Raw genomic sequence first — 17,486 nt, 5'->3', positions numbered from 1 at the left:
TAGCCCGACATTATTGCAACAAAACAGGTGCATACTGCGTGGACGACCCCGGCCCTCACCACGGGAATGGTACATGGCCGCGGTAGTCCACAACAGCAACGCAGTTAACGGCTTCACCTTCAGAGCCAGCAGTACAACACAAGCAGAAGAGGTCGCGATTGCTCTCGCGGCCTCACATTCCGATTCAAAATACATAATCAGCGACTCGCGAAGGGCATGTGGGAACGAAGAACAAGGCTGCACTCCCTCCTAGCCTATCGAATATACCAAAATTGCATACGGGATACGGACCCCGCACACCGTTACCTCATATGGGCCCCTGCTCATCAGGGGTAGGGAGGAAACCAGGCAGCAGACGCAGCCGCCCGCGCGCTCTCTCACCGGGCTGCTTTCTCCTGCTCACCCGATCAGGAACCCGATTTTAATCCCGTCTATACGCTCAGAGATATTACAACCTACTATCTAGATAGTCATCGCCTTTACCCTAGCCCATGTAAAGGCCTGAAGAAGGCGGATGAGCGGCTCCTTCTCCGTCCTTTCACCAATACGCTGCTATGCCAGGCAGCACTGAAATTTTTTGACCCCTCCTTTAGCGGCAACTGCCCGCACTGTAGTGCAGTGTCTTCGGACACCTATCACATGGTTTGGGCCTGCACCTCCAACCCAGCCATTCCCCCCATTCCCAACCCAACCCGGGAGGACTGGGAGGCGACCCTGCTCGGCTGCCACGACTTACAGGCACAATAAGCATTAGTTGGGCGAGCCCGGGCGGCGGCCACCCCCACTAGGGTCCCAAACTAGGGACTTCCACCTAGTGCTTGTAAGGATCGGTGCCTTACGGGCTGATCCAAACATACCTCCTGTCCCTTCTAAATAAATGTTTTCTCCACCACCACCACCTTCCTTCCCTTACTGCGCGGTTCAGGTGTCCACAGAGATGTTAGACAATTAATGCGCCATTTCTTCTCCTCAAAAGCCAATTTTCTGCTACTCTAATATCTCTTTGGTCATCTCATGAGGTTGTTTCGCAGCCAAAACGCAAAAATATTTCTTTCACTTCGATTTATTTTTATAAACACTTTCTTTTTAATGCTTCGCTGCATGGGGTAGTGGAGTGAGTGCTTATCAAAGCTGTTGCTGTTAATGGCGCATAATTTGCGAGCTTACTACTACACGAGCGTATTCCCTTTGCTTCACCTATTACTGCCTGCATGTCGATATATTTCTATGGAGGCGAAATTCTAGGGGCCCGTGTACTGTGTGATGTCAGTGCACGTTAAAGAACCCCAGGTGGTCGATATTTCTGGAGCCTTTCACTACGGCGTCTCTCATAGCCTGAATCGCTTTGGGACGTTAAACCCCACAAACCAACCAACCAAACCTAAAGGCATACTAAAAGTATTCTGGCGCGGCTGTTTGAAGCGAAGGAGCTATTCGTTCCATCATTCATTTCGCATCTATTTCAACTCTCTTCCGTAGTAGCTGTCATTTTCTCGAACTGCGGACGGGCCGACAAAATCTGCACACAGTGAGTGGTGAAAAATTTGCCGTTAAGTGCAATATTTAAGTAAAACTTCTTCCATACTTACAGTCCCAGCGCCGTGTGAACCAGGGCTGGCGCAAAGCGCGCCGCTTTGTCTCCCGATGATTTATACCACACAGCGAAAAATTCAGGGGGCAGTTTGACTGTCTAGTTCGTAGAGGCGAAAGCCTTTTGGTTTGTTTTTGGTTTTGTGGGGTTTAACGTCCCAAAGCGACTAAGGCTATGAGAGACGCCGTAGTGGAGGGCTCCGGAAATTTCGACCACCTGGGGTTCTTTAACGTGCACTGACGTCGTACAGTACACGGGCCTCGAATTTCTCCTCCAAAGAAATTCAACCGCCGCGGCCGGGATCGAACCCGCGTCTTTCGGGCCAGCAGCCGAGCACCATAGCCACTGAGCCACCGCGGCGGCTCCCAAAAGCCTTTTCCTCACCACTTTGACTGCCTCTGTCGCACTGGTGACGTCACCACTGGATGACGGCACACATAATAATTACTAATTACTAAGTAATGACAAGTCACTAATTAATGGCTAATTACCTGTTAATTGCTAAATGCTAATCAGCTGCTAATTATAAGCTTTGCCTTTAGGAGTGGAATGCGACAGCGTGTTGTACTGCTGCCAGGGAGTCCATGGAACACCACCACCCGCTCGGCGCGATGCCTTGCCGTTTGAACGCAACGCTTTTTCAGGAAGGAAATGTCGCAGTAATTCTTTGTCATCTCGGTGGACACCTGAACCGCACCGTAAAGGAAGGGAGGAAGTGGGAGTCAAAAGAAGAAAGAGAAAGAGGGGCCGTAATGAAGGAAATGAAAATTGTATTTGAGGAAAGGAAATTACGCAGTACCTGTCTCACATATTTACAAGGAGAAGAAATTTATTTGTTTGAAGTGCCTCTACATACACTTCAGGAAGGAGGTCAAAAGGCGTGGTGCCTGACGAGGGCGTTTCTCCCTGGGATAAGCAAATTGCATTCGTGACTTACATAAAAAAGAAACAAATACAATAAATCTAGCCGTTACCGCGACACTTGCTGCCATATTAAAAAAAACGTACAGAAATGTCACATTAGCTTCAGTTATTGAAACGCATGCTGTTAGATTACACGGAGGTATAAAAGAAGAAAAAGGTATAATCATAGTAGTAGTAGTAGTAAAAGACTTTTATTCGACCAAAATTTATAGGCCGAGCATTTCGACCGCCTGGGCGACCAGAAGCCGCTGTTCTTCCCCTTCAGCGCCAAGCCAGTCGAGCCAGGTGGTGATGGATAGAGAGGGTGGGGGGAAGGAAGCCGACTGCTGAGCAGCCGGGCAATAGAAGAGGCAATGGGCCAGGTCCGCATAGATACAGGGGCAGTTGGGACAGGAAGGGTCCGATCGATAGCGATAGAGGAAGAGGCGGGACGGGGTGATAACTGCATTCATCTGAATGTGCCGAAGAAGGCGAGACTCCGGCACCGTGAGTGATGGATGAGGGGGAGGGTAAAGGCGTTTGTCGAAGCGGAGCTCAAGGTAGACCTCTTTTATGGTGCGGCGAAGGGTGAGTCTCCCACCGTCCTCCGAGGGCTTGGGCCAGGGGATCAACGGTGCCCGGAAAAGTGTGACGCGGGCGAGCTGATGGGCCAGCTCATTGCCGTCAATCCCTGAATGCCCAGGGACCCAGCGGAGGAAAACGATGGAAGGCTGCAGTGCGGAGACCGCTCGTTCGACCTCCTGTTGGAGAGAAGGGGACAGGGTGCGTTTCTGTATGTGGTGAATAGCGGCTTGTGAGTCTGAATAGACTGTGTACTCTTGGAGAGAGGGAAGGAGGGCAAATGACTGGAGGGCATGCGCAATGGCGAGAACCTCGAGGGACAATGCGTGTAGAGGGTGTAGATACGGCCCGCTGGTGTGGGTTTCAGGAGCAGGGAGGTGTGGATGGTACAGGGCGTAGCCGCAGGAACCTCGAGGAGCCACGAAAGAGGCATCCGTGTAAGCTACACCCTGGGCATCAAAGAGAGGGGAATGGTGCTGCGCGGCCGCATGACGACGTCCGGCGTGCAGGACGGGGGACGTGTTGACTGTTATCAATTTACAGTATATCACAGGATGTACCGGAAATTCACGCAGTCAACAGTGCAATCACTTTTCTCGTATATTTTTCGACTATTGCATTGACAGAGGAGCTCATGAAAATTTTTGTTTTCCTTCAAAAAGGTAGTCGTTTGGTACCTAATCGTTTTGAACCCGTAATTTCTTCATGCTTTTGGTGCTCTTAACTCGGTGCGCATCCGTCAAAAGTGTGACACTTCTGCTGACAAGCTTCTGCTGACAGTCTTCTGCAGACAACGATGACGCACTGAAGGCTTTCGCCTTAAAATAAAAAATATGAATAAAAATTACAGCCAGGCCAGCAGTCGAGCCTTGCCGTCCCTCATAAAAATTACGAGGAACTTTAGCGGCTAAAGTGAAGAAAGGCGAAAGCCTGAGTGCTGCATTCTGCTACGCGATTGCTCACTTCACATTCTGTGGGTGCATTAATTAACTGCCAATTAATGCCTCTTAATCTTCACCCTTAGGAGTGGAACGCGACAGCGTGTTGTAGCGCTACCAGGGAGTCCACGGAACGCTACCACCCGTTCGGCGCGATGCGTTGCCCTATGAACGCAACGCTTTTTGAGGAAAGGAAATGGCGCTGTAATTCACTGTCATCCCGGTGGACACCTGAACCGCACCGTACAGGAAGCGAGGAAGTGGAGTAAAGAAGAAAGACAAAGAGGGCCGTAATGAAAGAAAATGAAAATTGTATTTGAGAAAAGGAAATTACGCAGTAACTGTCTCACATATCTCGGTGGACACCAATCGAAAATTGTATTTGAGGAAAGGAAATTGCGCAGTAACTGCCTCACATATTTCGGTGGACACCCCTCAAAACTCGCGTGCAGTGACTTCACGACCATTTCGACCAATCTGAAACGCGGACAACTTTGCTAACACGTCTTGGTCATGACAGTATGAGCCAATAAAGGCTTTCGCCTTAAAAATAAATAAAAATTTACAGCCAGGCCGGCAGTCGAACCTTGCCGTCCCTCATAAAATGAACAGAGGGGCGCGCGCTTCGTACCACTCAGCCATGACGAGAGGCGGACGGATACATTTTGTTTGTTTTCGGCAGCGGACTACTTTCGTACCTTCGCCAGCGTTGACTGCTATGCATGAAACGGAGCATAAGAAGAGCGCCACGTCTGCATTGATGTTGAGGAGCCATGGGGGATGGGGTGTCTGTTACAGCCGGCGTCGTCGCGTCGGCGAACGCGGTTGTTGCGACGCGCGTCTATTCTTTCCGTCTTTCTTCTCACATCTTTCTACTCTCCTCTGTCTGCACGTGGCAGCGAGTGTGGCTCGGCTCGAGCCAGTGGGCAGGCCCGTGCAATTTCCTTTTCGCACTTCCTTCAGTCGCAACAACAACAGCGTCCACGTTGACAAGGAAGAAGTGCCGGCCATGGAGATCGAGCATCTGCCGGAGAGCATCCTCTTGGAGATGTTCGGTCAGCTGCCGTCGTTCGACGATGTAAGCGCCTGCCCGGGGTAAGTCGGCCGTAATTGCTACGCAGTGCATCGCTTTCAAATCGATGCTTCGGAGCTTAGACGAGGCATGTTAGGCTAGGGATGCCGGCGCGACACTACATCGCTCAGCACGTATTTCGCTGTCCAGTTTATTAGAGGTAGCATGAAACACTATTCAGCGCTTCTTTGTAGTCCATAACGAGAGTGTAATTAGTGTGAGCTATTAATAACCAGGGTCCTGCTTAATCTTGGATTCCAGATTAAGCTTAAAGCACATTAAATAAACGAAGGCCCTGCGTAGATCGGTAGATCCACTGTCTTTGCACCAACTAAACGCTTAACTTGTAGCACAGAGGAAGCTGCAAAAATCATGAACAAACAAGATCACAAAGATCTTAATGTTCCTGCGCGCCTCGCCCGCTTGGCGTCTCCCCGTGGTTATTGCCGGAACGCCAGCCGTAGACGCGTCTTTGGAAACAAATAGTTGCATATAAACGCGTCAGGATTTGAAACAGAGGTGCGGCGCAGCCGCCCGCGGCCTATTCTCCGTCTTTAAAAAAGTTAGTAGTAGACGATAAGTTATTGGGATCCTACATTTTTATGTCTCATACTTTTTTGCAGTTTTCGTGCGCGTTGCGGCAGCTTCCTCTGCATCTCGTGGTATATAGACGCTGGGCTTGCCATGAAGTCTGCAGAAGCTCGCCTTCCTGAGGAGACTGGGATACAATAAGCTCATCGGCCTAAATTATCTGCAAAAGATGCAGAAGGTGCAGAAGACGATCAACTAGCGATCAGTCAGGATTTTCTGTTTCGACGGGTGCCGCTGCTGGCCTAGTCACCAGTCGCGTCTGGGCTCTCGGTAGAAGTCATGAAATGGCTGTGCAAAATGTCACCATTACGATGCGTGCCACTCCAGAGCTGGTCTTCCGAACGTAATGTGCGCCCCTCTCTATAGTGGCAGAAATGCCAGTAATCAGCATACCGAAGACCATGGCATGGCAGTAGCTTAGGTTTAGGTTTATTGGGGTTTAACATCCCAAAGCAACTCAGGCTTTGAGGGACACCGTAGTGAAGGGCACCGGAAATTTCCACCACCTGGAGTTCTTTAACGTGCACAGTGACGAATCATTCTTTCAGTGTGGCGACGGAGATGCAAGGTTGGCGTTGCAGGAATCAGACTCTAGCAGTGTATTCCGTAAACGTTTAGAAAGTCGTAAATGCAGCTAGCAGCGACGCCATCAGTAAGCGGCAGCAAAACATTACGCCTCAATACCCGCTTGTTTATTCCTACACTCTCCATTTCTCAGACCGCATGGCGATCACAGTGTCGGAATCCTTTACACGGAGCTGGTCTGAACTCTCTGGAAGTCAGAGGACCACCTTTAGGTTCACTTTAATCGATTTTGGGTAAACGACGCTGACTGAAAGGCTCTTCATCATCAGAGTTAATGAGCTTTACCTTCGCTGGAGCTGACGCATACGTTACCGTCTACATATATGTCAAGTTAAACAATGCGACAAGGCTAACGCACACGTCTTCGTTCCAGGGTATGTCGGCGATGGCGACGCGTGGCAGGCGACCGCTCGCTGCTGCGAGTGATACGCGTGACGTCGTTTCCGCTGAAGGCTCGACAGGTGCACAGCTTCCTCCAGGCCCACGTCGATGCCAACATCGTGGAACTGCGCATAACCCGTTCCACGGACACATCGACCGCCGAGCATGAGAGAGACTTTCCGCGGGCGTTCTTTGACTACCTGGCGGAGCACTGCCCCTCACTCAAGGTGAGCGTTTGATGGCGTCAGCGCTTAAAGGAGAGTCGCCTCGTCCAAGCCCGAGCTCAAAGTGTTATACGAGAGCTGTGTGTCCGGGCTGGTCTAAAAGGAAGCAACACGTACATTCGAAACAAAAATAGCAGTTTTTTTTTAACGCCAGCAACTGTTGCAATCTTCAGTTAACAAAACATCGAACTTTTACATCAAGAAAAGCGAATGCTTAGTCATAAAAATTCAGGGGGGCGCTTTGTTCACCTCAAGTGCGGTGAGGCGAAAGCCATAAGCGCGGTGGTGCTGCTGTGTCACTGATGTGTGGTTAAGAAGTTAAACTTCGCCTGTAAGAGTGAAACGCGACAGTGTCTTGCAATGCTGCCAGGGAGTCCACAGGACGCTATCGCCCGTGTGTCTCTACGCCTTGCTCGTCGGTAAATTGGTTTTTGAGGAAAGGAAATGTATCTCGCATATGTCTGTGGACACCTGAACCTCGCCGTAACTGGATGGGAGAAAGATGGGAGCGAACGAAAACACCGTATTCACTAGACGCGCCTTAGTTCATTCCAAACCATCGAGCAGCCATGGCGGACTGGTTAGCGTGCTCGGCTCGCACTCCGGGGACCTTGGTTCGATTCCCCAACTCGACCGATTTCGTACTCGGTTTTATTTTTTGGCATGCATCCGAAACGCGGACACATTTGCTAACACGTCTTGGACACGACAGTATGAGGCATTAAAGGCTTTCGCCTTAAATGATCGCAGTTTAAAACGTTCTCGACGCCAACGCCAATGAACCCAATGAACTCCTATGGCTTCAGCGCCGCGTTTCTGGCACAACCTTGTCAATGCCTGCAGCCACAACTCTCTCTCATGAGCCCACTTGCCTATAAGGACGATACAGGCGTCCACATAGCCAGGGAGCGGGTTATGCACACTTATTTTCATTGAAGTGTAAAACATTGTCAACGCCGACGCCCATGAACCCAACGAAATACGATGGCTTATGGCTTAAGCGCCGTGTTTCTTGCACAACGTTGTCAATGCCAACACATGCAGCGCACGCCTGTCACTACCGCCACTTAGGTTAAAGCACGGTTGAGGTGCAAGGATGCAGATTAGCATTGGAAGTGAAAATTAAAACATGGCGGCCGGGGCACTCACGCGGGCGTTACATCATGGCGCTGGGGCGCGAGCGTGAGAAAGCAACTTGTTGAAGCAGCAGCAATGTGTCAAGTACCAATGTGCAGAACTGGCGATGAAGTTCCATGGACTCCCTGGAAGCGCTGCAAGACGCTGTCGCGTTCTGCTCTTAAGGCGAAGCTTTAGAGTCCAATTTTTTATCGTTTCCAGTGAACAAGCAAACGTGAAAGCGGCAGTTAACCCTGGGTTTGTGAACTACACTTAGTTTCGGTTTGAGCTACTTCAGCGCACGTGGTGACAGAGGATTTGATGTTCAGAAAATGAAGAAATTCTGGACGTGAACGCAGCGCAAAGGACGCGTTTGGGGCCGAACTGTTCGAGGCACAGGGAGACGAAGCTCCTTTGTTATGGCTGCTGGTTATTTCCAGCAAATTTTTTCCTGCTGTAGACCGTTGCCATGGCAACAGTACGACGCTCCAGTTGGCTTCCCTCCGGCCGCTCTGAGAGGAATTGCCGCTGGCGTCTGGATTGAATGGACAATGGTATATATAGGTTTCCCATCTCTGGCCTGCCCATTCAGCGCTGTGGATGTTCGCCAAAGCGCTAAAAGGTCGATTTCAGTGTGTCCCTACCGAAAAATCTCATCATTCGATATGTGTGTGCCGCGTGAATTCAGAGGCGCTATATAGGGGTTTGCGACAAGTCTCTATTATGAATTTTTATGTGGTGCGTACTATTTCACATATGTAACATATGTGTAACACACGAATTCATGAGTTCTGCTATCAATACGTATGTTTTGTTAAAATTCATTTCGTATTTGGACGCGTTCATTCAGGTTACAAATTTGTCACATGTGAACTTATCTGTAACCCAGATAGGCTGACGCGAGACACAGGTAGGCAAGCGTCAGCTAATGTATGTATCGTGTGAACTGGCGTCTCGTATGAAACAAATATAGTTCCACACATGAACGTTAGCGTGTTTCTTGAAACACGTAGAAAAAAGCTCCTAACAAGCTACCTGAGAAGGAAAAAAATTACGACGAACTTTAGCGGCTAAAGTGGTGAAAGGCGAAAGCCTGAGTGCTGCATTCTGCCACGCGATTGTTCACTTCACATCCTGTTGGTGCATCAATTAAATGCCAATGAATGAAGCTTAATCTTTGCTTTTAGGAGTGGAACTCGACAGCGTGTTGTAGCGCTGCCAGGGAGTCCACGGAACGCCACCACACGTTCGGCGCTATGCATTGTCCTTTGAACGCAATGCGTTTTGAGGAAAGGAAATGGCGCTGTAATTCTCTGTCACCTCGGTGGACACCTGAACCGCACCGTACAGGAAGGGAAGAAGTGGAGTGAAAGAAGAAAGAGAAAGAGGGGCCGTAATGAAGAAAATGAAAAATGCATTTGCGGAAAGGAAATTGCGCGGTAACTATCTCATATATTTCGGTGGGCACCCGTCAAAATTCGCGCGCAGTGACGTCACGACCATTTCGACCAATCTTAAGCGCGGACACATGTGCGAACACGTCTTGGTCACGACAGTATGAGCCATTAAAGGCTTTCGCCTTAAAAAGAAAAGAGAGAGCCAGGTGTCTCGTCCGTCTTGCTATACATATACAATGTGAGGGTATAATTGCGCAGCGGTTGCAGATGTGTTTGCTTATATCATGCGCTAAGTTGAAGGTAAATGGCCTGCTCAGCAAGATTGAGTAGCTCTAGACCTGGGCAACGCATAATGTCAGGTCATTTTGCGCCACACCTCTGCTTGATGATCATGATAGCGAGAGCACGACCAAAGAGCCGGCCCTAAATAGTTTACACAAATAAGTTTCGTAGCTTATCACAGTGCTATTAAAATTCTCACCTCAGTGGCGCCTCCCTAGAGCCTACCAGCGTGAGAGTCGGGAGTGCTTCAGGAGCAATGCTCTATTAAGGCGGAAGCCTTTAATGCCTCATCGTTGTAAGCTGGAGTTGTCGACAGAAATGTCACGCTTTTCAATTGGTCGAAACAGTGCGCAAATTTCAAACGGGGCCATTTGTACTTTGCCTAGTAACCATGCAACCAATTAAAGGGATGGTATAGTGATGCTCCAAGTAATTGGGACTGATTTTAGTTAATTGCTTAATTACCCAATTAGCCTAATTAACCCTTCTAGCCAGACCAGATAAATAAATAAAACCGAGCAGGAAATTGGTCGAGTTAGGGAATCGAACCCCGGTCTCCGGAGTGCGAGACGAGCATGCTAACAACTCCGCCATGTCAGCTCGATGGTTTGGAACGAACTTGAGGCGCGTACAGTGAATACGGTGTCTTCGTACTCCCATCTTCCTCCCTTCCCGTTACGGCGAAGTTCTGGTGTCCACCGAGACATGCGAGACAGATACATTTCCTTTCCTCAAAAAGCAATTTACCGATGAGCAAGGCGTAGAGCCGAACGGGCGATGGCGTTCTGTGGACTCCCTTGCAGCGTTGCAAGACGCTGTCGCGTTCCAGGCGAAGCTTAATATCTCAACCACAAATCAGTGACACAAGCAGCAACACCGCGCTTAAGGCTTCCGCCGCACTTTAGGTCAACAAAGTGCCCCCCTGAATTTTAAATTAATTTGTTTCTTCCTTTCTAATGACACACCTGCTCATTGGCATGCATTCGTAAATCAACCCACACACTAGGTTCCCTTTAATTCGCCAAGATGTATCGCGGTCTTGTGACGTGTGTATTCCGTCATCGCCTCGCAGACTGTAGGTACATGGTTAGTTTCCCGCACCTTATGGAATAAATTTCTTTGCTGCCGACCCCACTGGCGGTTTTGGTGGATGAGCTTAAGAAGTTTGAGTGGACAGGATGGCTGCAGCGGGCATGGGACACGGTTAATTGGAGAAATATGGGACAGGACTTCGCCCTGCAGTCGGCGCATTCAAGCATATGATCACGATGACCCCGAAACCAGCCTTACTGGTCAAAAATGCGCCTCTTTCTTCCTTTCTTCTTTCACTCCCTCCTTTATCCCTTCCTGTGCAGCGTGGTTCGGGTGGCCACCGAGATATATTAGAGCTACTGCGTCATTTCTTTTCCTCAATAACCAATTCTCTTTCGCTTGGTCAATAATGCTATCTCCATAAGTAGTTCTCGTGCACACGTTCTTTATGTATTCTGTCATGCTAGGTGAAAGTCCGCCCATAAAGAGAAAATGGCCACGTCCAACTGGTTTACGCGTCCGCTTATAGCATCGAAGAGGCATTGGTTCGATTCCTACTGACGCGTAATTTATTCCTTGTATTTTATACAAATGCACGAGTGTATCTTATTCTCAAGACTTGTCAGTGGTGCGGATGGATGCGCATATATTGGCGAACAAGGGGGAAAATCTAGTCGACAAATGTGTGAAAAGCCAGCTAAAACGAGAGTCTCGATAGGACGCAAAGTACTTTTAAACTCTCTTTCTCACTTCTCGCCATTCTTTTTCTGCAGGAAAATATATTTAAATCGTATAAAAGTGGGAAAAAAAGCAGCGACCATTTGCGCTTCTTATCTCGGGACGTTATAAGGACGTGCCATCCGGTACTCGCCTATGTGGCAGAAATGCGGATGCTAAAGAGGTTTCAACGTAAGGACAATGCAGTAAGCTATTGAAAGCAAAATTATGGCTGTAACATAAGAGATCGGAACCGGGCGGAGTGGGAGGGGGAAGAAACGCGAGTGATATGCGCTTAGGCAGGGCATGTAACGCGAAAGCAAGATAACGGCTGGTCCTTAAGGGTAACGGAGTGGATTCCAAGATAAGAGAAGCGTAGCAGGGGGCGGCAGAAAGCGAGGTGGGCGGGTGAGATTGAGAACTTAGCGAGGATAGAGTGACCGCAGCTGGCAAAGGACAGGGTTAATTGGCGACACATGGGAGAGGCCTTTGCCCTGCAGTCGGCCTAGTCAGATTGGTGATAATGATGACGATGATTACCCAGGAATGCTAAAGCAGCTGCGCGAATCTGTGAGAAATACGCGCAATTCTGCCAGCCTTCTTAGTGAACGAGAGGCTCTACAACTGTTCTCGCTTACTCGCAGGTTGTGCACGTCACTCGCGACCTCCACAAGCGTCACCATCGAGCGAACAACGTCACGATGTGCGACTTGCGAACGACTCGCACTCGCCTATCACTGCGCCAGTCGCGGTTCAGTCCAGGGCAGTTCTTCACCGCCGAAGCGGGCCGGCCGTACCAGCGCGGCCTCCAGCTACTGGACCTCGCCGACTGCGGATTCGCGTCTGCCATCGGCCGTGCCACGCTGGAGCCGTTCCCGTCGCTTCGTGCCCTTAGCGTCGAAGGCTGCTGCCTGTTCGAGGACGAAATCCTGACAGACAAACTGCCCCTCGATCGCCAACCTCGTCGTGCTGGACATTGAGCGTTCGTGCGTGGACGACACGGATGCCGCGCTCGCGCTCCTGCACGCCCAGAGCCTCCGTGTTTCGTTCTTGGGACGACACGGCATTCCCCGGCAAAGCATTCGACTCGGGCTACAGGCGAACGAAGGGACGCCGAAAGACGTGTCGAACACACGTTTGCCTGAGGAGGCCACAGGTGGGCGAGGAGCGCCTTTACAAAATGTTAAGGATTGCACCTTAGTTGCAGTGGCTCGCTGTGAGCAGCCCCCACATGACGGAGCGCGTCCTGGAGCGTGTGCGAAGTGCCGTGCCCAGTTCGTGCCACTTCTTGGAGGTCTTGCCAAGCTCCGAGCAAGCGAGTGGCCTGTGCCAGCATTTCACCTGTGACTTCGTTCAGAGCTTGAAGCTGGGTGTCCCGCCAAGTGAAAACTGCTGAAGCGGTCGTTTATTGCGTTTTTTTCTATTGCGAATAGTAAATTTATTAACTTGATGAGAACTCCGTGTGTCGACTCTTTCCTCACGTCATTCTGCTCACGAATCAAGCCAGTTTGCGATATCAAGGACGGGGTAACCACACCGTAGTGTATTTACAATTTTTAAGGCAGTGGTGTGTCAAGACAAAACTACTACTCAGGGTCAAGGTTTCGCCTAACTGATCAGAAACATCGAATTTACGCCTTCTTGGAAGAAAAATTCAGGGGGCAGTTTGACTGTCTAAAGTGGGTAGAGGCGGAAGCGTTTTCCGCACCACCTTCGCTGTTTCTGTGGCACTGGTGGCGTCACATATAATTGAGTACTAATTACTAAGTGATGACAAATCACTAATCAATGGTTAATTACTGATTAATGCATGAATACTAATTAACTGCTAATTAATGATGCTGAAGCTTCGCCTTTAGGAGTGGAACGCGACAGCGCGTTGTAGCGCTGCCAGGGAGTCAACGGAACGCCACCACCCGTTCGGCGCGATGCCTTGCCCTTTGAACGCAACGCTTTTTGAGGAAAGGAAATGGCGCAGTAATTCTCTGTCATCTCGGTGGACACTTGAACCGCACCGTAGAGGAAGGGAGGAAGTGTGAGCGAAAGAAGATAAAGAGGAGCCGTAATGAAGAAAATGAAAATTGTATTTGAGGAAAGGAAATTACGCAGTACCTGTCTCACAAAATTCAGGGGGGCACTTTTTTGACCTAAAGTGTGGTCACTGATGTGTGGTTAAGATGTTAAGCTTCGCCCCTAAGAGTGGAACGCGACAGCGTCTTGCAACGCTGCCAAGGAGTCCATAGAACGTCATTGCCCATTCGGTTCTATGCCTCGCTCGTCGGTAAATTGGTTTTTGAGGGAAGGAAATGTATCTGTCTCTGATTTGTCAATGGACACCTAAACCTCGCCGGAAGGGAATGGAGAAGGATGAGAGTGAGTGAAGACACCGTATTCACTAGACGCGCCTTTGTTCATTCCAAACCATCGAGCTGGAATGGCGGAGTGGATAGCATGCTCGTCTCTCACGCCGAAGACCGTGGTTCGATTCCTGAGCTCGACCAATTTCTTAATCGGTTTTATTTATTTATATGGCCTGACTAGTAAAGCTCATTAGGCTAATTGGGTAATTAAGCAATTAAGTAACCTCAGTCCGACTTGCTTGGAGCATCACTATACGATCCCTTCAATTGGTTGCATGGTTACTAGCCAAAGTACAATTGGCCCCGTTTGAAATTCGCGCATTGTGACGTCACGACCGTTTCCACCAATTGAAAAGCGTGACATTTTCTGTCGACAACTGCTGCTTACAACGATGAGACATTAAAGGCTTCCGCCTTAAAAATTCCCGACGATTACTTCTTTTCCTAATGCGAAATTTGACCGCGGCTCATCAGCTGTTTCAGCTTTTCGATAGATTAAGGCAAAGAATTCAAGCAAGAAAGGTATTCTGAATTACAGACAACTTATTTTTCACACATTTTCCTCCTTCAAGAAACACTCTACTAACAGTTCTTGATTGTAATGAAGGAAGCTTTGTGGTTGGAGAAGTAGATGGATATATGGTCGACTTGCTGCTCCAATGCCTAGTTCTCAAATACGAGGTCTGTGCAAGTATTTCGCGAGGTTGTCGCAGCCGTGGGAGGCGTTACGAGCGAGACGAACGGGATCTCCTCCCTGATAAGTGGTAAAAAATTCCTGTTTGTCTTTATATCTGCATTAAAGTCCCCGCCCACCCTGGCACCCTGGCAGGTGGCAGTTAATGGTTGATCGCGAGAGTTCGCTCATCGTTGTGAGCGCTAACGCATGCCGCCCACATTTCTCTCTCACCACCCCACGTACCATAAACCTTCGAGAAGCCCACCTAGTCAATCAATACAGGGTTCTTGCACAGGCCACGGCCGATCGCCGCCTCTTGCACCGGCTACACATCAAACACGACTACCACACTGCAGGAAAGGGAGAGTGTGCCAAAACCCTGGAGACACGCCTTACGGGTCCGACCCCTTCCCCAGAACATGTCCAGAAAAGACCATAGACGTCGTCACCAGGCGCGCGCGGAAGCTTTGGCGCGATACAGTGGTAACCAACAACACGTGTATTACGTGGACGTTGCCGGACCACACCACGGGGGGTGGTACGCGGCCGCAGTCGTGGACAACACAAACACAGTTAACGGGCTCACTTGCAAAGCCTACAGCGCAACTCACGCGGTGGAGATTGCCATTGCTGTGGATCTCACTGAAAGCGCGCAGGCTCGTGCTTTAAGAGTATGCTTGGGTTTGCCATGTAAAACTTCTACATGGGGCACATTTTATGAGGCCCGCGCCTGCCCAGCACGAATTTATTTTCAACAGGAGCCACTTCGTGTGCATTTGCGGCATCTGACCAGGCATCGTCATCACCCCCTGACCAACATTAGTGCGGTGCATCCAGATGCAACCTTTTCCAGAGCCCTTTGGATGCAGCGCAATGCGGTGCCTTCGAACTACGCGCCACACCAGATTGCGGAGGTGCCACTTTGGGCAGTACCAAAACCATCTATACGGACAACAATCCCAGGGATAACAAAGAAGACGCACATTCCAACAGTCGGACTGAAACAGCTGGCGCTGTCATACATTACATCTATGTATACTAACACCCAGCATGTTTTCGTGGACGGATCCGTGACGACCACTTCTTCAGCTGCAGCGGTGATAGTGCCAGGAAATGCCTCATGTCACCGTTTCAGGCTCATGCACAAAACGACCTCTACGGCAACCGAATTGGCAGCCATACGAGAAGCCGTCCTTTATATTGGTCACCAGCCAGCGCACCAATGGACTATATTCTGCGACTCGAGATCGGCATTGCAGGTCGTACAAACTTATCTAAAACCAACGGCATGCGAGCAGCTGGTTCAACAGATTGTGCTTTTGTGAGCCGAAGCTTTCCACCGCGGCCATATAAAGTTTCAATGGATACCGAGCCATTGCGGGATAGCGGGAAACGAGCGTGCTGACGCCGAGGCTCGGATGGCACATAGTGATGGTGCTTTCATTGAGATAGCCTTTTCTAGATCAGACATTGGAGCCTTGTTGGCGCATTTAATGCAAGCGGCAATGCAGTCGCACTGGCATGATTCGAGTCATCAACAGGACCGCGTCTGTAAGCTTGACGCTGGCTCACGATTACATTTGCCATCTATGGTGGTGCGACGTCATGGGACTTTACTCCACCGGCTACGGCTTGGCGTTGCCTACACCAAACACTATCTTCACAAGATCGGCATCGAAAGCAACCCAAATTGCGCACAGTGACACACTCCAGAGACTATTGGACACCTTCTTTGCGAGTGCCCGAACTATACTGCTGCAAGAAAAACATTGGAGGCGACCGTGAAACAACTGGACTCTCGCCCTCTCTCTGAGGAAACTCTTCTGGGCGCCAGGACGAGACGTTCTGATTGGTGGCGTGTGATAAAGGCCCTGCTCAACTTTTTGTGTGAAACAGGCCTGGATACTCGTCTGTGACTGCCTGTGCACAACCTACATGGTTAATGACATGTGTCGGTTTTTGTGTTGCAGACACCAGTTTTACGAGTTTTATGTGCGTGTACTAACCGCGCTGCGAGTGCCAGCCAGTGTGGTGTGTGTGTGTGTGTGTGTGTGTGTGTGTGTGTGTGTGTGTGCGTGTGCGTGTGCGTGTGCGTGTGCGTGCGTGTGTGTGTGTGTGTGTGTGTGTGTGTGTGTGTGTGTGTGTGTGTGTGTGTGTGTGTGTGTAGACATCACCCGAGAAACTCATTGTATTATGCCATCATCAGCCTTCATTCGCACTTTCCTTTTCCTCCTCTTCCCTTTCCCCTGTGTGAAGTAGCAGGCCAGGGCCCTGTTACCACCGGCCGACCTCTCCACCTTTCCCTCATTAAAATTTCTTTCTCTCTCTCCAAGTCGAAACGCATCATCACCAACTCACGAGGGGCCTGTCGGAACTATGAGCTTGGATGGGCGCCCCCGCTTGCCTGACACATACTGCAATATAGCTGCGGATGGGAAGATCCAACTCCACGCAACCTGATTTGGGCCCCCGGTCACCAGGGACTCCAGGGAAACGATCAGGCCGATCAGGCCGTCCGCGCACTCTCTCCCCGGGCTATCTCCCTGTCCTTGGAAGGGTACTCCCAATCAGACAATCTGGCCCTTACATTCAAACAAGTCGCCGATTACTGCAAGGAGGAGCACCGGCGCTACCCGGCCCCTTATAAAGGACTGGATTGCGCTGACGAGTGCTTCCTCATCAAAATTCTAACACTGTACTGTACCATGCGATGCTTAAATATTTCAACACATCCTTTGATGGCGCGTGTCAGTTCTGTGGAGAGCTGGCTCACACCTTCCACATGGTCTGGGCGTGTCAATCAAACCCATCTATTCCCCCCAACCCCACCAGAGAGGACTGGGAGGCGGCCCTGTTTGTTGCGACCTAAAGACCCAAAAATTCAGGGGGGGGGGGGGGGGCACTTTGTTGACCTAATGTGCGGTGAGGCGAAAGCCTTAAGCGCGGTGTTGCTGCTTGTGTCACATAATGTGCGGTTAAGATGTTAAGCTTCGCCTCTAAGAGCGGAACGCGAAAGCGTCTTGCAAGGCCCGGTCGGTT

At 50.0% G+C, this 17,486-nt stretch overlaps 1 protein-coding gene across 1 annotated transcript; it reads left to right on the top strand.

The window, feature by feature from the left end:
• The first annotated feature begins 4,582 nt into the window (after nucleotides 1–4,582).
• LOC149366927 (uncharacterized) lies at nucleotides 4,583–12,867 on the top strand. The gene is made up of 3 exons (XM_089566072.1): nucleotides 4,583–5,109; nucleotides 6,636–6,870; nucleotides 12,056–12,867. Exons 1-3 carry the CDS (start codon nucleotides 4,619–4,621, stop codon nucleotides 12,389–12,391), a joined length of 1,062 nt encoding a protein of 353 aa, XP_089422198.1. The 5' UTR covers nucleotides 4,583–4,618; the 3' UTR covers nucleotides 12,392–12,867.
• Nucleotides 12,868–17,486: the final 4,619 nt, after the last annotated feature.

The sequence above is a fragment of the Amblyomma mixtum genome, chromosome 1, assembly GCF_055824585.1.
Source record: "Amblyomma mixtum isolate Tamu chromosome 1, ASM5582458v1, whole genome shotgun sequence".
Classification (NCBI taxonomy): Eukaryota; Metazoa; Arthropoda; class Arachnida; order Ixodida; family Ixodidae; genus Amblyomma; species Amblyomma mixtum.
This window is presented reverse-complemented; position numbering and strand designations above follow the sequence as displayed.

What these genes read in the sequence shown, in the direction of transcription:
- LOC149366927 (XM_089566072.1), top strand. Translation starts at nt 4,619, where the DNA reads ATGAACAGAGGGGCGCGCGCTTCGTACCACTCAGCCATGACGAGAGGC. An exon ending in GATGTAAGCGCCTGCCCGGG is followed by an intron (nt 5,110 to 6,635) that starts GTAAGTCGGCCG and finishes TCTTCGTTCCAG; the next exon opens with GGTATGTCGGCGATGGCGAC. An exon ending in AGCACTGCCCCTCACTCAAG is followed by an intron (nt 6,871 to 12,055) that starts GTGAGCGTTTGA and finishes GCTTACTCGCAG; the next exon opens with GTTGTGCACGTCACTCGCGA.